Raw genomic sequence first — 24020 nt, 5'->3', positions numbered from 1 at the left:
AATGTATGGAGCCTAAACCCAGCTTCTCCATCCTTGCACACAGCAGGAAAGGTTTCAAGTGATAAACACGGGTTTTATTCAGGCAATGAAACATGGCAACAAAAATATATTAGTAATCGTTAGAATAATCTCATTTGTGGGATTAGAACTCTTACAAATATTTACCTGACATAGAAAAGGGAACTCATTGGACATATAAAACCGATGGCAATGGCACTTACACACGTGGTGGGAAGCGATTGGGGTCAGGGCAGGGAAGCGCCTGCCTTGGGGGAGCCATCTAAAGTCAGGGCAGTTCCTCATCGGCACTTTGCTGGATACAGGGATTTCACCTCTACTGCAAGCAGATGATGACAAACACCACGATGCTGGACCCCAAGCATGGGGACCCACAGTGTTCCCCAAACCGGGATGCATCCTGACTGGAACGTGGTATCCAAATGGCTCCAGGGCTAAGCCAGCCCCATGCACAGCCCCACTGCTGGCTCCTGAGAGCAGCATCCGGGATGCAACAGTCCTGCCTGCTTGCAGCTACAAACACACGCCTCCTATTATATAGAACTATAACCATATATACTTATATATATATATGTAACTATAACCATATTATAGTTAATAAATCATTCCTTAGGAATCTTCTTTTGCCCAGACTGGAAGTGCATGCTGACAGGCGCAGGGATGCAGCAGCACTGGGGTGACAGAGGCAGCGAGTGGGACCGGGAGAGGCTGGGAAGCAGATGGGGAGGATGCTGCAAAGAGCAAAACCCAACTCCCTAAGAAATTCCTGGTCTCGAGGGGGTCAATTCACCTGCACAGACCCCCAGGAGGTCCAAAGGGTCACACATCCAGGTGGGAATGCTGTTCTGGAGTGGGACATGGGAGGAGAGCTGTAGTCTGCATACCCCTAATGCTGATGATACAAGAGGGAAGGGGAGTGATGCTCCAGTGGGCTGAGGCTGGCACTGACTGCCCAAACAGGAATCATCCTTGCCCATCATCTGCCAGAGGCTCTCCTGCCAGCCCATGGATGTGTGGGGAGGACAAAAAGGGGCAAAAAGAGCAGAAAAAGGGGTTTTCCTTGCTGTGCAAAGGGGCAAATATTCAGCACAACGCCATGGATGGTGTCAGCCATCAGCTTCCCCACCTCTGTCACTGGGATAACTGGGAGCACAGGGAACAGGCCTGGACTCTGCGTGCTAGGGCTGCTGGCATCTTCATCTGTGTAAGTGCATGATAAACTCTCTCTATACATCATATAGCTACTAAAATATAACCAAGTGCATGGCTCTGTTAAACACTGCGTGCGCACCATGGGGGTTAGAAAATAGAAGGAAAACAGCTCAATTCTCTTACAAAAAGGTAGCAGCAAAAAGGTTTGTGGAAGTCTTCAATCGGCTGGGTAGGAAACAGTCCAAAGAGCAAACACTTCCCTTATGTGATGCTTTATGACTCCCTGCTCAAGGCAATAGAATCCTCCCTTTCCCACTGCAGCTATTGCCTGATCCCATCCATCCGCCTTCTGCAGGGATGCTTCTGCACTGACCCACAGCACCCTATGGAACCCCAGATCTTGAGGAGCCCCCCTGATTCCCAGCACATCCTCAGAGGTTTGCATGTCCATTGACATGGACTCCGAGGCGGAACGGGCACCTTGCCTGCATGGAAAAGCAGATCTTGGGCTGCATCCATAGATTCCAAAGGGAATTTCACTGCCGCCCGGACCTGCCTGTGCCTGTCCAGGCTGGCTTTTGTCTGGTTCCCTTCACATTCAGTGCTGAGAGCAGCAAAGAGCCGGGCAGGGCTGCTCTGTTCTGCACTGATGGGGAAAGAGCCTTAAGTCAGCTCAATCAGGAAGCAATTCCCTCCTGTAGCATCCATCCCAGCATGGGGAGACAAGGGAATGGGGCTTGGCTTTAGCACTGTGAAGGGCACTGACCGTGGGGCAGGCAAATGGACAAGCCCCAGCCCTGCAGAACCAGCATCTCCCCATATCTCAAACAGCTCCCAGTGCAGGAGCCTCCTGCCCTCCCCTTGGCTGGGATCTCCTATGAGAGGACTCAGGTTCCTGCAGGTGAAGTGGCTGTATCCGTGCTCCAAAGGGAAGGGGATGTGCAACAGGACCGTGCCTGCCTGGAAGAGGTGAGCAGAGAGCCTCAGTGCTCATAAATGCTAATAAAGTGCACGAATGCAGAGACATTGGGTTCCATTGGCACAGCCAGGGATGAGGATGCTCTGTGCTGCCTTCCACCTATGGACCAGAGACTGGGACCAGTCCCCTGAGCCCCAAAACCAACTGACCTCATGAGAGGCTGCTTTGGCCAAAGGATCACACTGGTGGCCCCAAACCTAAGGCTCCCCTTTGCTGCCTCTCCCCAGCCATGCACCCATGTGCATGGTCCCCTCCCTAGCACAAGGACCAGCAGCTCCAACCTCGGCATCACCCACATCCCATGGCAGGACCTCATGGGGTCAGCCTGGAGCAGGAGGGGACAGTAAGTGACAAGTGTGTAGGGGCACAACCAGACCCAGACAAAAGGGGGGATCCCACCTCCCAGTTGAGAGGTGGCATCGATGCAGAGGGACACACAGCCTGGCTGCAGGGATCCTGGTCCCAGCACCCTGGGATACCGGGAGCAGGCAGCAGGATGCTGTGCTCTGTGCTGGGGTCCTGGGGTAAGGCAAAGTGCTGCACGTTAGGAGGAAAGCGGCCAAGTGCAGAGTGCTGGGCGATGGGTGATGGGGCTCAGTCCGTCTTGCCCAGCTTGGCTATCAGCTCATCGCAGATCTTGGTCAGCTCCTCAATCTCCTGGTTCTGGAAGGAAAACAGATCAGAAAGAGCCCCTATGGTGGCATGGATGGGAGATAACATCCATATGGATATGATGCTCCTGCCCAACCTCCTCTGTGCAGCATCCAGGGGCTGTGGGGACCCTGAGCTCTCCCCCAGACACATCCCAGTGCTGCCCATGGGTGTGCTGGTGGCTCTAACAGCCAAACTGAAGCCAAACTGAACCAGCAACCCCAGCATTGCCCATAGCTGTGCTTACATCCATGCCAATCTCAATGCCCTCCATGGAAAGGATGCAGTTGTATATCTCAACACCTGAACCCAATGCTGAGACATGAAGCAAGGAAGCAAGTGAAGAAATACCCCAAACCCCAGAGGATGCCCCAGCATCAAGAGGATGCTCAAAGGGACCCCGGTGTTACCTTCTGCTGCAGGGCTCTCTCCAAGGACTCAACCTTCATCTGCTCCTTGCGCAGCCCCGCATGCAGTGCTGTGCTCTCTGCCTTGGCCTTGGCACGCACTTGGGCGATCTCCTCGTTGGCTCTAGGATGGGTTCGGACACAAGGGGACAATGGTCACTGGGACAAAGTGTCACATCCCCATCAGGGATGGTTTTCCTGTATGGAAAACCTGCATGGAACGGGGTTAATTCTGCTCCTCCAAGCTCTGTGGGGTGAAGCTCAGCCAGGTCCTCACCCACTTCACTCAGGGCTGCTGTGTGTTGAGTACAACACAGACACAAGCCCTCTTGGAGTGTAAGAACTGGTTGAATAGCTGTAAATAGACCATAAACCTCAGTTTCTCCATTAGGAAACCTAAGCAGAGATTGGAGGGATTCGTGCTGGCTTCACTCACAGCCATTTAAAGCCACTCAAACCAAAGGCAGCTTTCGACATCAAGAAGCTCCAACCATGGGGACACTGCCCTATGAGCACCCATCAATCCCATGCATCCCTTACTTGTCCAGCTTCTCCTCTGCATGCACCTTCAGGGCCTGGTACCGCTGCTCCTCCTGCTTGACCCGGGTTAAATAGTCTTGAGCACACTTCTTGAGAGCTTCCTCATTCTGGGAAGGGAAAAGGGCAAGGGATAAAGCAAGGGCAATGCTATGGGACCTCTGCCTGCAGGGACCAGGGAGGGGAACCCAGGTAAGGACCTTCTTGAAGCCTTCCAGGACACCCTTCAGGTTCTCGTATCTCCTAAAGAGATCCGATAGGGATCTCTCCACCGAGTTCAGGTCTGCCAGCGCCTGCTCCTTTTCCATGGTGAGCTGCTGCAGGTTCTTCTGGGACGTCATGCTCGTCCTCTGCTCATCCTCTGGGATGGAGAATAAGCAGCAAGGGGATACAGGACTGAGTGGGGATGGCGGATGGACCTCACTGCTCCATGCAGCCGGATGGGGGATGGCACCTTACCTATCATCTGGGCAATGGTCTTCTCATACTCAGCCACGATTTTCCTAGGAGGAAAGGAGGAAGGTAATCCAGGGAAGAGGCAGACACACACCTACAGCCCTGCTGCCCCTTCTCCACACCACAGACACAGCCCAAGCCCAATGCCCATGGCAGTGAATGGGATTTTGGGTGAGCGACAAAGAACCCAGCAGCTCAATGCAGCACGAGCGCATCTCCTAACACATCCCACCCAGAGGAATCCCATCACCTCCCAATGGGAAGGCTCCTAGATCATCTCCTAACTCATCCCACCTGGAGGAATCCCATCAGCTCCCAATGGGAAGGCTCCTACTGCATCTCCTAACACATCCCACCTGGAGGAATCCCATCACCTCCCAATGGGAAGGCTCCTACCGCATCTCCTAACTCATCAATCCCATCACATCCCAATGGGAAGGCTCCTACCGCATCTCCAGCACTTCCTGGCGGCTCTCTTCATACTTCTTCTTCCACTCGCTTGCCTCGATCTCCTTGGTGATTATCTAGGTTGCAGCAGACACAGGAGCCTTGGGATGGGCTCTGGATATTCCCCCAGTGCTGTGATGCTCAAGGGGTGCACCCGGGCAGGATACGGCCCCGGTGCCAACGTTACCTCCTCTCGGATGAGCGTGAGCACAGCCGTCTTCTCGCACTCACTGAGGCAGATGCTGTCCAAGGGACTCTCGCTCCTGCTCAGGCTGCTGATGGATGAGGGGGACTTGTCCATGGAGCACAGCCCGGGATTGCCCTGCTGGGAACAGCCATTGGGAATGATGCAGGGGGTTCACCTCCCCTTTGGGATGCTCTCCCCCCTGCACCAGGTGCTGAACATCCTGCACACACAGACAGCTCAGAGCCAGCACCAGGCAGAGCTCATAGGGGGACTTGATGCACTTTATGCCCAGTCTCCTGCTGGGAGCTGGGGCTGCACCATAGGGGACCCAGGGAAGCATCATCCTAAAAGCCCTGGAAGGGGATCTGTGCCCACATCTGGCATCCCTTCACTTTCCCTATGGTTGGTTTAAATGGGAGTCACACACAAGGGACCAGGTCCCCCTTCTCCATCACCTCCATCAGACAGAGATGTGGATGCAGCTGATGCATCCAAACTGCTGCCTCATTGATCATCCCAAATGCACAATGGGGGAACAGGCATCACCTCCCTGTAGAGCATGAGCTGAGCCAGCCCTTCCCAACGCACAGCCCCACTCATCCCACCGTGCCCCAGCCTGGGAGATGCTCACACAGGGCTCCATCACCCTCCTGTTTCTATTATAGGTGCTCTTACAAGAGCTGAGGTGGTTGTACCCCCATTTCTCACTGCTCCCCAAACCACATCCCAGCTCCTCCACACCAGAGGACCAAACTAGGGATGAGCTCAGCCCTGCGAGGCTGAATCCTGCCTGGATGCTGCCCCATCCCTTCCCTCGGGGGTGCTGCAGCCTCAGGGAGAGCATTCCTTCGGAGCAGGGGCTGACACCACCGCCTGTTCCTCCTTGTATCCATCTAAATGACAGCCCCATGCAGGCATCTCCTTGGGAACCGGCTGCCAGGCCATAAATAGAGAAGAGCTTTGGAGGAGGCTCCGTGCCTCGGCTCTGTTTTGGAAACCAGAGCACTAAAGCACTTCCCTCCCTCCCCTCCTCCTTCACTGCAGCTCAGGCTCCAGCACGTTTGGGTCCAGGCAATGAGGTTCAGCCCTGGGTGGTGTTGGCAGCATCACCCAAGAGCCCCAATGCATCCCATGGATGCCCCACACTGCAGCTCTGGGATGCTGGAGGCTCCGAACCTGCCCAGCCCCAAGCACCAGGTTCACTTTGTCCTTGTGGGGCTTAGTGTGGGTCAATCTGTCTCAGAGGAGCTCGTTTTGCTGATGTTGGTAATCTCATTGTCACCTGCTTGCACCCGAGCAGCTTTGCCCAGGGATGGATGAGCTGGCACAGGGCTCCCTGCAGACGAGGGTCTTGGGGTCACCCAATGGCTCCTTGGGGGTGCCCCTCATGGACACCCCAATGTGAGGCATAGGCCATGTCCTGCAGCTCATCCCTTCCCTGGGACCTCCCCTGCTCTCATCCTGCCCTGCAGCTGCTCCACACACAGTGTTTGCTCTTGCTGGGCATACATGGTGCAACCCTGGATCCCCATCATTCCCAGCATCTCCCTCCTGCAGTGCCCATCCGGAGGGAGCCATCCTATGCCAGGCTGTGGGACATCCCTCCTGTGTGGGCTTTGCTTGGACTTTAGCTCCCAAAGAAACCCAGTTCAGAGAGGTTTGGGTAGCACAACGTAGGCACAAGGGGGTCACCCTCCCACAGCCCCAAGCTTCCCATAGGGAGCAAGGAGGAAGCAAGAGGCACTCACAGGGAAGATGTCCTTTTCCATCTGCTTGGAGATCTCCTTTTCAAAGCCTAAAGACAAGGAAACACAAGGTTTTAACCCCTTGTGAGCAAGACCTTGCTCCATGTATGGATTTGCTGGGATGCAGAAGTGCATCAGCATCCTCCAAGCATCCCCTCCCAAAAGGCTTCTTTGCCCCATTCTTGTGCCCTTGCAGCCTGGATGCATCCCGCACCCTGCCAGCCTCAAACCAACACTTCCCTCTGGTGGCAGCTCAGCCCTGTGGTGCCCAGAGCAGGATTGGAGCTGCATGGGAATGCCGTGGGATGCATCCCTGGGCTGAAGCCCAGCTGCTTGGGCCACTCCACATAGCACAAGCCTCAGCCCACACCAACTGGGCCCAAAGGAGCTGCCACATGGCCCCAGCTATTCTTAACAGCATCAGAGAGGAGATAACCCCCTCCTGTCTGCAACCTGCCCTCTGGCATAGCACAGGAGGTGATTTATGGACCTCAGCTGCAGCCAGCACTGGCCAGGCAAAGAAAAGCATAAAGGGAAGGAGGAAACAGCCCTGATTTCCTGCTCTTTCCCCCCAGTTCAGAACCAAAGGACTGGTTTCCCCTCCACAGAGCCTGCAGCCTGCCCAGCATCCCGGGGCAGTGATGAATGGGCACAGGGCAGAGCCACAGACCCCCCTGCGGTGGTTCCTCCTCTTGCACCTTTAGGTTTGCTATTGATTAAATGTCCTGTTCTAATACCTGGGTCTAATTCTGCTGTAATGGGTTGGGCAGAGAGGCTAATTCCATAGGAGACTGACAGCAAAGGACCAGCAGGAGCATCAGCAAAGGGCTGCAGTGATGCTGAGATCTCCATCAATCACTGACCTTGTGTTGGGATATGAGTGCTGGGCGCTCAGCTTCGAGCTGGGCACGCTGTAACCACCACAGCACCATGGGGATGCTCTGTACTGACAGCATCCAAGTAAACACAGCCTGTGCCATTGGTTTTCCATGATGGAAAACGTGCCGTAAGCAACGGAGGTTTCATTATAGAGCCTTTAGCCCTGGCAGTGTGAACAGAAGCTGCCTCAAGAGCATCAATTCATGGCCAGAGATCCATGCACAGCACATCCCAGAGGATACAGGGATGCTCCTTACCTGGCTCCGTGCTGTGCTTCCCGGCCGGCACAGGGACATTGGAGCACTCAAAGTACTCCAGGTCATCTTCGGGCTCAGCCTTCTTCTCCAGCCCAGGTTTCTGGCCAGTGGTACAGGCCAGCTTCTCCTCATCAGTGGCTCGTCCATCCCGATTGGCAATATCCGGGATTTCTGGGATCAGCGCTCCTTCATCCTGCAGGATCAAGGCATGCCGTTAAGCAGGACTGAGCTAATCCATGGGGATCAGGCTTGCATGGGAAGCACGGGAAGCTTAGCATCCACCACCAAGCTGCTCCCCAGTGGGGTCTGGCAGAAGGAAACACATGGGGCTGGGGACAGAAGTGATGAATACACAAACCCCATTAACCCAACCTCAGAGCTTCGATGGGGACAGTGCTGGTACCACACACATGGACCTGAATGAACCACAGAGACCTTCCCTGGCCAGGAAAGCCTTAGGGATAGGGCTGAGCACCAAACAATGCCCTCCTCCCACCCTTTCCATGGGGAAGATGCTCCCACCATGGCTGCTTTCAGGGACACCCCCTCCTGACCCCATCCCTGATGGGATCCCATGTACCTGAGCACCAGCATCCAGGACCAGGGGCTGTGTCTCATAGGGCTTCACCTTGCAGCCGCTCCTGCAGGGAGAGAAGCAGCAGCTCAGGCACGGGCAGGGTTAGAGCCAGAGCCGAGCAGGGGGAAGCAGCCCCAGCAGCAGCCTCAGCACCCACAGCACCGCGCTCCCCATTGGGACATGGAGGCAGAGCAAGCGCTGGGGCGGACAGAGGAGCGGGTGAACAAAAGACAGGACTACAGAGCAATGGGGTTTGTGTCTGAGGAGTTTATTCCTGCCGAAGGGAAGAGATGCGGACAGCGCGAGAGGCCATTGCCACAGACATCCCCCTCGCTGCATCCCGGATGCATCCCAAAGGGCGCACGGATCTCCTGCGGGATGGAAGCTTCTCCAGGTTGTCTCATGCCCGTTCCATGGAGCTTTGCCTGGGATATCATCATGGGTATGTTAGACCCGCATGGTCGGAGCGCTGGTTTGAGCTCTGCTCTGCTTGCAGGGCAACCGCTGCACCTCGGATGCTCCCTCCAGCAGATGCAAAGGGAAAAGAGCCTTGCAGATAGGAGAAGGTTGAGCTCAGGTTGATCTTGGGTGTCCGAATGCTCTGCAGTGAGGATGCTCTCCCTGGATCTTCATCCCATGGTCCTCAATGCGTGCCATTCGAGTCCATCCATGCAGGAGTGCAGCACAGCCACATCCCGACACACCGGGCATCAGCATCCTGAATCAGCTGGAGGCAGCACGGGGATGGTCCCAGCAGGAGCAGTCCTGCATCTCACCGCCCTCTCGCTCTGTATCCACCATCTCCCACATCCAGACCCTCATAAGACAGATACTGGCCAAGCTGGATACGGCTCATGTGGCAACCCACTGCGGGTACGTGCAGAGGGGTCTCTGCCACAGGGATGGGGCAGCAGCTCAAGCAGGATTGCCTTGAGCCATTCCTTGCTAGAAAGCATCTCTCCCACCCACTTCACTCCCCATCCCATCACAGACGTGCGCCAAATGATCCCTCCCAACATCGAGGTAACTGGAATTCAAAGGGATGGGGCAATGGGGAGCAGGCAGCTGAGGCTGATGCCCTGCAATGCCTGGGGCACAGGCAGCCCCATCGTGCTGCAGGGCCCTTGGTGACACAGACACCCACTGTGAGCCATTGGAAAGGCAGATTGGGTCTTGGCCAAGACACAGATATCAGCTCCAGTGCTGGTCGTGCAATATGGCAGCAGCACTGAGCACACAAGAAGGGCATTGGGAGGATGACAGAAGATGGGAGCTGAGCCCAGTGTTCTCCCTTGCACCACAGCAGAGCCCAGAGCGTCCTGGGGGGGACTGACAACGCTGAGCATCACCCATGGGGGTAAGGCAGGTCCCTGCTCTGTGCCATCCTATGGGATGGGAGCTGCAAGCCCTGGGGGCACAGCACAGGCACTGGGGTCCCACTGTGGCTGCTCATGCCAGGGGTACAGCAGAGCCCCACTGCAGCAGCAGGGGCTGCAGGGCAGTGATTGGAGCTGCTGTGCTGGAGCCGAGCTTCCCAACCCATGCAGGGCCCTGCAGCCCAGCTCCATCCCAGCTTTGGGACACAGCAGGGATGCTCTGAGGGAGAGCCATGAGCAAATCGGCTCTGGCAGGCACCAAAGAGCCCTGTTTGGAGCTGGCAAAGCTCCTTTGGGACCATCTCAATGTCCCAGAGCCAGAGGAGACAGGCACTGAATCCATCAATCCTGGGTGATGTTTCCCTCTACCCCTCCATAGAAGTGGCTTTGAAGGGGGTAGGAGATGCCCTCATCTTCAGGACTGCACACAGAGCTGCTCCCCTCTGTTAGCCACCGCACTGGGTCCGAGGGCTTGAACACTATAAAGGCATTGGGGGCCGCATGCTGCGGGAGCAAGCACAGCATCCTCACCTCACCGGGCCGAGAGCTGCAGGACACGGACCAGAGAGCACAGAGCATGAGACAAAGGGCACAGGGAGCCTGCATGCCGTGGAGACGTGTGGGGCCAGCACCCACCCAGAGAAAGAGGACAAAAACCAGCCAAGGAGAAGAGGAAAGCAATAGAGAAGAGAGTACTTACAACAGAAAACAGAGAAATTTCACTTGTTCAGTGGTCCTGATGCACCAAAGCATGGACAGGGGCAGAGAGACAGACAGATGGAGAGAAGAAGAGCATGTGAAAAGACCTGGGTATCAACTCTCATAGGGAGAAGCACAGCGCCTTAGCCCAGCTCTGCCTTTTGGGGAGGAACACCCGGATAAAGGATGCTCCCCTTGGGCATCTCCTGCTCATGGATGTGAGACTGATGGTGCCATTCCACACATCCCACTGCCGGGGAGGGGAGGGAATGGAGCAGCTCCCAGGAGAAGGGACCCTGAGGGCTTATAGGATCATGGAATGGTTTGGGTTGGAAAGGACCTGGAGATCATCCAGTTCCAATGCCCTGCCACGAACACCTCACTCTAGACCATGTCACCCAATCTGGCCTTGAGCACTGCAAGGGATGGAGCATTCACTTCTATGGGCACCCTGTGCCAGCGCCTCAGCACCCTCACAGTAAAGAACTTCCTTATCTCCAACCTGAACTTCCCTGTTTCAGTCTGAACCCATCACCCCTCGTCCCATCCCTACAGTCCCTAATGAAGAGCCCTCTCCATCATCCTTGTACCCCCTTCAGACACTGGAGGCTCCGCACACTTCTCCCTGCTGAACAGGTCACACATGGGAATGCTGGCTCCTAAAGAACCCACATCCCCTCCCTGCAGAGCAGTTCCTAGGAGCAGAGCACCCAACACACCCTTACTTTACCTGCTGGGTGTTGTCTGTGCTCTCTGTCTAACCCTGCTCCCTGTTTCCCAGCAGGGCAATGATGTGCATTGGGTTTGCTGCCAAATCCACGCTCCCAAAATTCCCCCTTTGGAGCCCTTTTGCTTTCAACTGGTTCCAATCCCACAACCCCAAGTTACAGTGGAAGGACCCAAAATTGCCTGGGCAGGTAGAGCCAAGCCTGGCTCAGCAGTTCCCATCCCCAGCATCAGGCACTGCCCAGACACGGCTTGGAGAACATTTGTGATGCCACAGGTGAAACAGCAAGGAAATAGGAAGGTTTGGCCATGAGACCTGCTCCGGAGGAGCATTCCCAGCAGGAATTGCCTGCATTCCCAGGAGGCTCCATGAAATGTTCCCGTCTCCACAGGGGTTTTAAATAGCACAGTTCAGGAACTAAAAGGCACTGAAATAGCTCAGCAAGGCACAAGCAGCTCCCTCCTGCCTGTGCAGACGTGATGGAAGCAACAGATCTGCCTCTTCACTGCTGTCCCCTGCCCCTGCTCACACCATGTCCCAGCAGCATCTGAGCCATCAGACTCAGCAGGACCCCAGACCTGTGCTTGGTAAAGCCTCTGCTCTGCCCACACCAGCTCCAAGAGGGTTTTCCAAAGGGATGATCCTGCAAAGCCTGGTCCAGCCCTCCCCATTCTATGTGGGACCCGGCTCCACTCCAGGACCCCCATCCCTCTCCTCCCATCCGCTCCTGATGCCAACAGGGATACAGGAGCTGCCGCTCCGCTGGGACAAGGGGTGGATAAAAGCCCCGAGGTGCACATCAGTGTTTCAGGCTCACTTAGCAGGCACGGGGGCATCATCACCATCATCACCATCATCACCATCATCACCATCATCACCATCATCATCATCATCACCATCATCACCACCACCACTGCTCTGCCCGCAAGGGAACGGAGGGGCCGCTGCTGCCCGCTCCATCACTCACGTTATCAGGCGGGACTTGGGCTTCTTGGGGCTGCCTCTGCCGGGATCATCCTGCACCTCCAGCGCCTGTGATTCCAGGATCTCATTGAGGCTGTTGTCAGCAGCAGGGCAGGAGTCGGTGCTGGAGCTGCTGAGGGTCTTGGTGGGCTTAAACGGATCCATTGCCTCCAAGTGATTGGGATCAAACTGGTAGGATCCTTTGGGAAGAGCCGGCAAGTCCTGCAGTGCTGAGCTGCCACCCAAGGGGCCTATCCGGGGTGCAGGACCCAGCCGGGGGGAGCCGGGAGGGGGCAGATCCATGGGGCCCCTCTCTGCATCCTCAACTGGTTTCCTGGGGGGCTCTCGGTGCCTCTTTGGGGTCACTTTGCTGGCCGGGATCCTGCTGCCCCTCCTGGGCGCTGCTCTCCTGGTCTCTGGGCTCTCTCCTCCTTCCTCAGGCTTTGGGGGATGCTCTTTGTGCTCCGGGTCCCCCCCCTGCTCCCCAGTGCTGTTGCTGGGTTGGGGGGGGCAGTGTGGGGCTGATGCTACAGTGGGGTTCACACTCCCATCATACAGCTCCAGGGTCTCCTCTATGGATCCTTCTGTTATCCCTTTCCCATCCTGGACCAGAGCATCCCCCTTCGGCTCTGCCATCCCCATGCTGGCATCCACCGCATCCTCTCCCAGCATGACCCGTTCCTGGTCGGTCCCACTGCCCGGTGCTCCTTGGGGCTGGATGTGAGCCTGAGGCTGCCTCAGGGATGCATCTTCGGGGTCGTTTTCCCCTTTTGCATCCAAACTGGCTTTAGGAGCTGCGATCTCCGCTTGAGCCTCATCTTTGGGATGCTTCCCTGGTGAGTTGTCCCCATGGGCTTCCCCTACCAGCAGGTCACCATGGCCACTTGGCTCTGCAAAGATAAAAGGAGGCAGTTAAACCCCTGCCTGCTGCACATCCCATTTCAAGAGGGGTTTTCTCCCCTCCTTATGTGCTCCAGGGTCATAGTTTGGGGGGATTCCTGACCTGTGCAGCCCCAGCATCAAGCACTTGAGGTAAGATTTGAAGCCCTGGAGACTGCAGTGAAAACATAGCCTGTAAATGGGGGGGTCCCTATGCGTATGGGGGGAGCTCAGACACAGCACCCACATGTGGTCGATGCTCTCACCCAGAGCCTGTTGCTGCAGCGCATCAAGGCTCAGCACGGCTGTCAGAGTTCCTTAAGCGCAAATCCTGATCCATGACTTAATCACTGCTACTCCAATCCCTGCCCCTAAATCCTTTTACTGTTTCATCTGTTCTTTGCTGTCAAAGGGATGGGGAAAGCTCCTTATCCATGGAAGCATCCTGAAAGCTACACCCACAAAGCACCTAGAGCCAGGACCTCGGCACCGCTGTCACCTCCCCTCCTGCATCTCAACCGGGGGCTTTTGGGATAAGGCAGGAGGGGATACTGGGATGCTCAGCACCACCAGGGACCCACAACAGGGCTTGTGCTGGGGAAACCTGTCCCATTGCACTGCTGCAGCCCTGCCTAGTGACAGTGACAGCCATGGAGTGCATGGATCCACAGGAGGTTTGGATGGGGGATGCTCACAACCTCCCCCAGCACATCCCTGCTCCTGTGATGGGGCATTCACACCCAGCTCACGTTCACTGGTGATGGAGCCCGGCAGAGGAAGGAAAAGTGAATCAGGGCTAACCCGGGACATGGAGCCACCAACCCTGACTCAGCTGACAGCTTGTGGTCGGTGTAATTGGTCTCCAGGATGCTAAAAGCCATGCAAATGAATCATGAGGGGCTGTGTGACTGCAGAAAACCCTCCCTTCACCAGCAAAAAGGCTCAATCCAAGCAGACATCGCTTTGCTGCCCCAGGAAACGCATCAGTAAACACAACCCAATGGACGTGTACTCGGAGTGCAGCCAGCAGCCAGTCCCAGGCAGCGCCTGCCAGGCCTTCCCATCGCTGGGAATGGGGAGAGCCTCCTTAAGCAGATCCCAGCTTGGAGCTGGGATGGTTTCAATGGAGACAGTGCTGAGCAGGGAGCAGACTTCAAAGGGAGGGCAAAAAACACCTTTTAAATGCATTTCCCATTCCCACCGGATCGCTCTGTGCTGCTGTTCTCACGGACGTGAGCCCCATCCCGGTTTGCTGCTGGAATAACAAGCAGCCGGCACGCAAACCACCGTTCCTGGCTGGGATGGCTGCAGGGCAGGGAGAGCTCAGAGCCACCGTTCATCGCCAGCATGGGAATCACCACGTTTCCCAATGGAGCAATCCGTGCGTGTTCTGTACCTGGGATAGCTCAGCTCATCCCCTCCTTCATAGCTACGTGCCAGAGCTGAGGAACTGGGATGTACTGGGACACAGAGGGTGTGTGGGAAGGAGAGGAGCATCCTGCTGCAAGCCTGGTGGGGGTTTCTCCCCTTTTCAGGAGAGGGCCTGGCCATGAATCCCATAGGAATCCCTTTGTGTGTTCTCTGAGGAGAGCAGGACAAACCCCCCTGTAAAGCAGCCCCAAAGGTGATGGGGATTCCAGCGTCTGAAGGGGGCTATAGGGATGCTGGAGAGGGACCTTCATCAGGGACTGTAGCAATGGGACAAGAGGTGATGGGTTCAAACTGAAACAGGGGAGGTTCAGGTTGGAGATAGGGAAGAACAGCCCAGCAGCAAGGCTCAGCACTGCAGCCATCCCAAACACAGATCCAAGACAAGGCACCCTGGATCCCTGCAAACAGCACTTGCAGTGGCTGTTCATGGAGTACAAACAGGCTCCTGGTCCGGCCAGGGGACATTACACAGTGAATACAGGGATTTATCCTCTCCAAGCACAAACACACACACAGGACAGGCTGGCACCGCCGTAATAGGCACTTTGTGCTGTGCATTTTAATCCTTAGGCTCGTCCTCCTTAGGCTGCAATGAAACACAAGCACGGACCAACCCGGCAGCTTCCCTCGCATGAATCAGAGCAACTTGGCTGCAGCAGCTCCCTTTTCATCCCACATCCAGCACCAGGCAAAGCAGCATCGCTCCCCACACTGCCCTCAGTGCCAAAGGCAGCAGAACAACCCCTCCACTCTCCACAGCACAGGATATGAGGCCGGTGCTTTCAGCCTGGGCTGACGTAGCCAACGGCTCCGTTCCCCTCTTGCCTTTCCGCTTTGTTTTGCAGCCGTTGGTCTATTTTTAACCCTATTCTGTTAGAATGAGCATCCTGGCAGAGCGATGCTGCCGCTAATGCACCGGAAAGCACGTGCCCTGCATCAGGGTAACAGCAGGAGCAGCCCATGAGCGCCAATGGGTCCATATTTGCTGCCTCTGCTCATTTCCTTGCACAGAGTATTCCTTGCTCTGGGAGATGGATGGAGAGCTCAGCAAGGATGGCACAGAACGGCTCCACCAAGGGGTTCTGAAGGCGCACGAAGCCCAGCCGGGGTGATGGGACAGGCTGTGGGGTTGTCCTTCAGAGCAGGGTTAATGCAGCCCTCGGCTGCACGCAGAGCATCCATCCCCTGCATTTCCTATCCCTGCCTATTCCCAAGCAAGGCTGAGGCTGCAGTGCCTGTTCCCCAGCCTTGCTGAGCAAGGAGATGCTGCATCCATCCGCCTGTGTGCCTGCTGCTCCTCCTGCAGCGCTGGCAGCAGTGATTCCCCATCAGCCGGTGTGTTCCTGACACGCAGCCATTTGATGGGATCACTTCCCCATCACCACCGCTCCTGATCTGCAGCCAGATGAAGGGCACACGCTGCTGCAGAGCAGCGCTGCCAAGGTAAAGGGCTGAGCAATGGATTCCCTGCAGTTCAGCACCCCAGGGTACCACAGACTCACACCCACACCTGGGGGATCCCTTCCCTCCATTTCAGACACCGAGGAGATGCAGGGAAGGGATGGAGCTGGGTGCTGGGGCCCTGCTGTTTCCAACGCCCTGCTCTCCATCAGCCACCACAGATAAACAGCTTGTGCCAGAGATCAGCCCCTAACACTGTGACCTTTGTGTGCTGGATCCCCTGCTGTGGGCCAGGCTGGCATCAGGGAACTGCTCATCCCAGGATACAGGGACACAGGCACACACTGAGCACTGTGCATCCCTAAAGCAGGAATGATCCTCAGACCTTTATCTCCCCTATCCCCCTCCCCAGGCATTACCCCTCAAAGTAAAAATGCCTCTATCATCCCTTCTCACAAGGATGATTCCAAGAGCTGTGACTATGGGAAGCATGGACCCAGTGCTGCCTCTCAAGGAAAACAAACCTGTGTTTTCCACAGCCACCCAGATCCATCCCAACAGCAGAACAACACCGCAAGGGATGGCAGCCCACAGCATCCTATTACTGCCAAGGCCACCCAGCACTTGGGCTCCTGGTCCCATCTGAGCTCATACAGAGCCAGACCACAGTTCCCCATTGGCAGAAGGTGTGATGGTGGGAGCGAGCAGGTCCCCAAAAGGCCAAGGATTAAGAGGGAGCCACAATGGTACAAGACACAGGGACAAACCAGCAACAGCACTAAGGACCCCTGAGCTTCCAGCAGCAAAATCCCACAGTTTCTCCACAAACAGGGCTCAGCAGCATCTTTAACAGCAGCCAAGGATGCAGGGGAATGAGAACATAGCCCTTTGCCGAGTGGCATTTGAACCACGCAGGCCATTAACCACAAACAATGTGGCAGGCATTATTCAGAACAAGCCACTTCTCCTGCGTGCCCCCACCCGGCTCTATTCATCCGGAGCCCAAAAGCAGAAGGCGGTGGCTCCTTACCTCCGGTCCCAGCCTCGGGCTCCAGCGGCGGCTCCTTTAGCAGCGCGCTGGTCGGTGTTCCTGCTTCAGGGGTCTCAAAACTATCTTTGGAGTCCGAGCTGCCGAGGAGGGGGGGAAAAGAGGGAGGAATTACCGCTTGCAAGGCTTAGCTCCGCAATCCTCCTCGCTGCCCGGGCGAGCCGGCTCCCGGCCGGCCTCGGGCATCCTGCGGCAGCCGCTCCGTCCTGTCCAGCGGCACACGCTGGCAAACGGAAAAGGGAGAGCAGGTGAAACGATAGCGTGAGTGCCCCCCCCTCCCTGCTCCGTGTGTGTGTGTGCCCACAACCCTCCTCTCGGCCGAGCATCCACGACTCCTTCCATCGGGCCTTCCCCTTGGGCATCCACAGGGAGCCACAGGGATACGGCTGCACACTCAGCATCTCCCCCCCGGAGGGACGATCCTCGGTGCAACCCAGGGCAGCAGCGACCGGTTCCGCTCCGGTGCCCCCCCCCCAAAGCGCGGTGCGGGCCGGACCCCCCTATCGGGCAGCGGAGCTGGTGCCAGGCAGCGAGCGGGCAGCGAGCAGGCAGGGAGCGGGCAGCGGTGGATGGGGGGGGGGATGGATACGGGCGCGGCCGGACGCGGTCGCAGCCCCGACACCACGCGTGGACCCGGGTCACTTGCCTGAAGCCGAGGGCCGGGTCCTCTTCCTCCTCTTCCTCCTCCTCCTCCCCGTCGGGGCTGCCCCCGCCCCGCACCGCGGACCAGGTCCACCGGGCCCACTGCACCGGGGAGAGGATCTGCCAGGCGCTGAACGCCATCGGCCCGCTCCGAGCCCCGCTCCGCTCCGCTCCCCACCGGGCTCCCTGCGGCCGCACCGCCCCCAGCGCCAAGGGCCGCCCCCCGGCACCGCCCGACGGGAGGGACCGGACGGGGAGCCCCCCCCCAACCACTCAGCACAAGCAGCGCCCGGTGCGGGGGATGCGGGTGGGATGCGGGATGATGGTGAGGAGCTGATGCTGCTGCTGCTCCGCCTCCCTCCCCACGCGAACGCCCAAATTCACTGCTTTCTGCCCCAAAATAAGGGCACCCCCTGCCTGTCGTCACCCATCCCCCTGCAGCGGTGAAGGAACCCCCCACCCCCAACCAAGAGGGCAGGGGGCTGTGAAACCGGATCGGCCCCGATTTATCCCACGGTTATGGGGCTGCACCTGTGCTCTAGCACAGATTCCTTCCATTTGGGATGTGCCAGTGGCCCCCGAGGGGGCAGAGCCGGTCGCAGCGGATCCTTCCCTAGGATTCAGTCACAGAGGGACAGGGAAACACCTGCCCCTTCCTTCCATTTTCCAAGGAAACGCCGGCCTCGGCAGCCCTGGCGGATGCCACATCCTGATGCAGGTTTCTTGATGTATTTAACTATTGGTGCTCCCTGCAGGAACAAACACCCCTGAGGGCCTCCTACGGGAATCCTCTCCCTAAGGACGCTCCCACATTCATTATCTCCCACAGAGCGGAGCAGAGCGTTCCTGACGCATCCAAAGGAACGTCCAGGGCTTTGGCAACGGAGCCCACTCCCTGGGGCAGGTCCTAGGGGTGCTGTGCTGCCAAACCAGCCGGGCCCGTTGCGAAGAGGCCCTCGGTAACCGCCCCACGTTCTCCCATGGCAGACTCAGACCACTTCCTGGTGAATCATCCACCAGCTCCCAGCCCAGGAACGCATCCGCATGGGCAGAGAGGCCTGAGGGGCAGACCGGACCCGTCCAGCGGGTCCGGCCACCTCCAGCCCCAGCCTCCAGCTGATGCTTCAAAGGGCTCATTCCTCATCTCAAATAACCTCCCTACAGGGAGCCTTTCCTGCCAGCTTCCATCTGTTGGTGTCCTTATTAAACACGTGCGTCATTGCTGTGTGCTCCTCTGCCATAGAAGGGCTCTCGTCCCCTTGCACAACGCTTGCAAAGGCATCACCACCTCCCCAGTCACCCCCAGGACGCTGTGGACCTCCCTCCCTGCTGAGGATGCTGTGCAAGAGGGGACAGAATGAAACCCCAGAAGCAGAACCTCCACATCCTGCCGCCTCCATCTGCTGCGAGCAGAAATGAGCAGCGGCTTCCTGCCATCTGCAGAGCTGCTTTCTGCAGATGAATGTTACATACGGGCAGCTCTGCACACTGCAGCATCCGCTCCTCTCCCCATTCCCACCGGGAACTGGAGCCCGAATCCCTCCTGACCACGGAAACTGGCTGGAGCAGCGGCTGCTGCCTGCAGGAATAGGATTGAGCGGCAGCAGGAACGGGATGAGCAGGATTGAACCACACAGCGGCGGCAGCAGAGCTCCTGCCCTGCGGGGCGCTGGGGTGGGAAGATGCAGCAGGAATGCGAAGGCAGATCCTGCTTCCACTTGATGAGCAATTAAGGAAATGCCTCCAGTGCCGTTTTCCAGCTTGGCACCGGCTGCACATCAGACATCAGGAGGCAGCCTCAGTGCATCAGTGGCACCGGTGGCACCGGCTGCAGAGTGCTGCTCAGCACACTCAGCAGGCACAGAGAGGAGCCTGAGCTGTTCACAAGGAGACCTGCAGTGATTCCCATGCGCAGGGTGAGCGGAAGCTTTATGTCACCTCCTGCCCCTGCTGGGACCTGGCTGTGCACAGCTGTGGTGGCTCAGGGGTAGGCAATGGTATACAGCCTGAATTACCAATGTACAGCCTGAATTACCAATCTACAACCAAAGTTACCAATGTACAGCCCAATTTACCAATGTACAGCCTAAATATCAATGTACAGCCCAAATATCGATGTACAGCCCATATTACCAATGTACAGCCCAAATTATCAATGTACGCCTTAATATCAACTTAAAGTCTAAGGTACCAATGCACATCCTAAGCTACCAATGTACAGCCTATCAGTGTACAGCCTAAATATTGGTGTACAGCACAAATTACCAGTGTACATCCTAAATATAGATGTACAGCCTAAGTATCAATGTACTGCCTCTCACCACCCTGTCCCAGCACCCAGGCTCTCCCATTCGGATCCATGTAAAGGCCAATCCATGGGTACAGGAGATGCTGCTGTGACAGTACAGTGGTCCTCAGCCCTGGGAGGCTCTAACCATGGACAAAGTCTTCCTTAGTCACTATTTGTCCTGGCTTTGCCTCTGTTTAAGCAAACACCATGGGTTACCTAAGTGACATCCTCCATCAGCCCTAAAGCATGTAGGGATATCAGCTCTGCATCCAGGGATAATGGTTCTGTATCTAGGGATAGCAACTCTGTATCCAAGGATAATTAATGGCTCTGTATCCAGGGATAGCAGTTCTGCATCTATGCATCTGGGACAGCATCCCAAAGCATCTTGTGGGCACAGCTGCATCCCAGAGCATTCCCTGGGAACGCCAAGCCTGAGGAAACTCGTTTGGGATTCAGGATTACTCAAGGACAATGGAGTTTAAGCACTGAAAGGAGGTGATTTGGCAGCTACCAAAACCAAAGCCGGACTTGGGCTCTTCTAGGAATGGCCGGATGGTGTCGCTTGTGGATCGTTAATTCCAGGCTATAGCCGGGAATGAGGGGGGCAAAGGGAAGGAGGATTCATTGGAATGGACTCCAGGATGTCGAGAGGCTCCTACGCATTTACAACACGTTTTAACGCCAGCAGCAGCTTTGGGACTTGCTAACTTGGATGAGCCTTTTGGACCTTTTGTATGAAAGGCAAGAGGTTGTTTCAGGAGTTCTGGCCCCAAAGGTGGGATCCTGGAAGAGGCCTGGATCCCGTTAGAAAAGGATGGTCTGCTTGCTGTTCTCCTTATTCAAGGGGCCTGAAGGCTGATCTGGAGACAGAAGATGGTAGCAAAGGTACCACAGGCAGGACATCGGTGTCCCGCAGCAAGAGGATGAAGCACCAAGTGGTGCTGCTAGAACAAGATGCTATAGAATTAAACCTTACAAACACTTTAAATCCAGCTCATTCCAGGGAAAACAGAACCTGAACACGATTGTTTTACAGACTGTTGAACAGGAAGAAGTGATCTGAAAGGGCTATGGGTCAAGAAGTTGTTAGTTGTAGTAGTTATCCTGTGTGTATCTGTGTGATTATTCAATGTTGGAACTGAATCATAGGTTATGAAGAGGTGAGGTTCAGTATAATGGGTCCCAAAGGGGGGAATGATGCTGATTTGCAGTCAAAATCGAACCCAGAAGAAACGATGTAAATATCTGTCAAGGTTTAGAACCGCCTTGTTTTCAGGGACTGAACCAAGGCCAAAGTGCCCCAGAGGAGGAGGAGGAGGAGAAGAGCATCCTTAGAGCAAGGATGTCAAGAGGTTGGCAAGATAAAGCAGGACTGTCCTCAATGTCCTCCTCTGTTGGGGTATTCTCCACCAAACAACCCTCTGAGACCCCACACTCAAGACTTTGCTTGCTCAGCACATCCCGGCGCAGGCGCAGGGAATCCGGCTCCTTCCGCACAATGAATATGCATGAGGGAGGCGGGATGATTGGATTCGTTAGGTGGAGCTTTGGTGTACAAGGATGGGATGAAGGATCCTGCTAGGGGCGCTTGAGCTGTGCAGATGCCCCAACCGAGCCCTGCGCATGGAATAAACGCCTCCTCCCTAAACAGACTGGGAGCGTGCTTTGGGAGTTATCTTTCCATCACAACACCTCCCTCCTGGCGCAGGCAAACGCTCGCTCAGCATCCCAACCCTCAGCTCCCTTCTCCTTCCTACCTTTGCCAACGCAGACTTGTCCCGGACTCCGTCAATCTCCTTTACCTTTCCCGATAGCTCCTTGGAAAGCCGCTTGCGCAACTGCCTGCAGAAGGAGCAGGGAGGAAGGAAGGGGCTGGGCAGCGTGGGGAGGGCCGTGGCCGGTGTCCCAGAGCACGGAGGAGGGTTTGTGGTGTTTGGCAGCACTTCCATGGGCAGAAAGAGGAACCGATGGGGCTGAGGGATCGGGGCGAGCATCCACGCACCAGCGATGCCGGTACCGGAGCAGTGGAGGGGGGGGAAGAGCCTGGATCCCGTCCTGCCGGGGCCCCAATGGTGTCATGCTGGAAATATGTGCTCTTGGCTGGAATTTGGCAGCCTCGGCTCTGGAGGGGAGGGAAAGGGAAGCTCTGAGCTTATAGAGGGAGTGGGAACTGCAGGGAGAGGAGATAGGGAGCAGTGAGCTGGGAGCAATGGATGTGCCCGTGGGTTGGTGCCCGAGGAGGCTGCTTTCCCCCATGCAAGACGTGAGGACAGGGATGGACGGAGCCACCGAGCTCCCCAGAGAACCAAAGAACGGTTTGGGTTGGAAAGGACCTGAAGATCGGATCCAGTTCTGCTCCTGCAGAGGGAGCACAAGGAGAGGGATGGAGCCCTGCGCTGCGGCCATTTCGTCCTCGGAAAGCATCAGGCAGGGGAGCTGCTTCCCAAAGGGAGGAGAAAAGTGCTCAGAGGGGGAACTTCCCGTCCCAAATAAGTCCTGCTCCCGTAGCCAGGGGCTGGTCCCTGCCCTGGGACCTGCAGCAGCCGCATAGAGGGAATAAACCCAGCTCCTGCATCCCCACCGCTGCAAGAGGAGGAGGAGGGTGACTGGGAAGGAGAAGGACACAGGGACAGGATGGGGGTGATAACACAGGAGCCCCCATCACTTCTCTGGGATGCTCTTTGTCCAAGCACCCTTCCCGGCCACAGCAAAGCGGGGATTCCTTGGCTAAGGAGCAGAGGTTCCACTGCTTGGATGCTCGGAGCATCCCATAGGTGCAGGACCCGCGTTGGGCTCGCTTCGGCAGAGGGCAGCAGCACTCCCCGCTTGTCCCATCGCTGGCCCCCGTCCAGACCCACGCTCCCATCTCCCCACTTGCTCTTTCTTTACAGACACTTCCTGTTGTTGCCGTTCCGCTCCTTCACCTCGTCAGCAGAAAGCTGGGATCAAGGGATCTGCCCTGCGAGGTGGCAGCGGAACCGACCCTGGCTGCATCCCCTGCGCACAGCGCAGCCTTGTGCCACCATCTCCCATCCACTCCCTGTTTGTCTGCTCTTCCCAAGGATGCTGCTTGTGTTCAGCTCCAAGAGTCCTGGAGCAGAATTGCTGCCATGGGCAAGACTGGTCCACGGGGCTCAGCACCACGCAGGGCTGCAAGGAGAGGACCCTGGGTTCCTGCTCCTCTCCATCCTCATCTCTTCAGCAGGGTGCTCCAATCCCAGCGCATTCCAATGTCCCACCTTCAATTCCATGTGTTGCAACCCCAGGCATTGAAAACCAGTCAGAAACCTGAGCCCCTGGTGCAGCCAGTTGTTTTCCAAGAGCTGGTCCCAAGCATCCGGCCTTGCATGGAGCTGGAAGGGTCATGGAGCGTGTCCAAGCCGGAGCAGTGAGGAGCGAGTGGCACGCTGACCAGGGAGCTTATAATAAAACCAGATTTATAGCCATTGCCCAAATGTAGCCTCGGCTTGGCTCCAATTCCCTCATTGCATCATTCAGGGCAGAGATTGCTGCACGAGTACCTGAATAATTGGTATTCAGAGCATATTAAAGCTCAGAGCAGGGCTGGGTGATGGCAGATCCCGAGCAGGGGAATCAGATTTTCCAGGAACTCCTGGTTTGGGATATTTGTGGACACCACTGAAGGGAAGCGGCTGCTCCTTGTGCAGCAGCACTGAGAGCAGGAGATGCTGCCATAAGGCTGTGCCCAGCTGCTTGCCCTGGCATGGAGCCGGCTGAGCAGGATCTCCTGGGATATCAGGATCACACCGATCCCAGGGGTTATCCCTGGAGCACAGAGGGATGGGCTTGGATGCAGGTTCCCAGGGCAGGGTTAGAGGCAGCACCTTCAGTGCTGTGCATCCTGGATGCTCCTCCTTACAGGAGGGGTCTTTTCCTATTTAGTCCATGAGCACTCAATCCACATTGGCCCGTGGAGCCCTTCCAACACTCGGAATACAATGAGTTAGTATCTGTTGCTCTGGAGTTTGTATCCAGGCTGGAAGCCCAGCCAGCTGGGAGCACGCTGGGCCCAGGCTCCAATACAAAGAACAATGGGAAGGCACAGAGAGGGGCCGGCGAGGGGCAGGCTCCTACCCCTGGAGACAGCACCGCATCTGGGGCTCCTCAGAGCTCTCTGGGTCTGCACCTCGAGAGGATCACAGCTTCCAGACCTTCCTTTTAACTTGTCCCTTTGCTCCCCTCCGGGGTTCTGTGTGCCAAATGGGATGCTGCCTGCATGGGCTCCAGATGCAATGCAGCTAATCCATG

General features: G+C 56.6%; 1 protein-coding gene across 5 annotated transcripts; it reads right to left on the bottom strand.

Moving 5' to 3' along the window:
• Positions 1-52: 52 nt before the first annotated feature.
• TACC1 (transforming acidic coiled-coil containing protein 1) lies at positions 53-21535 on the bottom strand. Of its 5 annotated transcripts, none has more exons than XM_034070405.1 (13): positions 21509-21535; positions 16799-16896; positions 12062-12947; positions 8296-8356; positions 7716-7908; positions 6583-6629; positions 4835-4972; positions 4648-4724; positions 4204-4247; positions 3945-4105; positions 3748-3854; positions 3211-3331; positions 53-2812 (listed from the first exon to the last, which is right to left on the bottom strand). In XM_034070405.1, the coding sequence occupies exons 3-13, from the start codon at positions 12727-12729 to the stop codon at positions 2744-2746; spliced, it is 1686 nt and encodes a 561-aa protein (XP_033926296.1). In that variant the 5' UTR covers positions 12730-12947; positions 16799-16896; positions 21509-21535; the 3' UTR covers positions 53-2743. The 5 variants fall into 5 exon arrangements, with proteins under 5 accessions (XP_033926296.1, XP_033926295.1, XP_033926293.1 ...); XM_034070404.1 differs by lacking the exon at positions 21509-21535 and adding an exon at positions 17990-18066; XM_034070402.1 differs by lacking the exon at positions 21509-21535 and adding an exon at positions 17463-17633.
• Positions 21536-24020: the final 2485 nt, after the last annotated feature.

The sequence above is a fragment of the Melopsittacus undulatus genome, chromosome 18 (assembly GCF_012275295.1).
Source record: "Melopsittacus undulatus isolate bMelUnd1 chromosome 18, bMelUnd1.mat.Z, whole genome shotgun sequence".
In the NCBI taxonomy this organism is placed as follows: Eukaryota; Metazoa; Chordata; class Aves; order Psittaciformes; family Psittaculidae; genus Melopsittacus; species Melopsittacus undulatus.
Note: the sequence above shows the minus strand (reverse complement) of the source record. Positions and strands in the feature narration are given on the sequence as shown.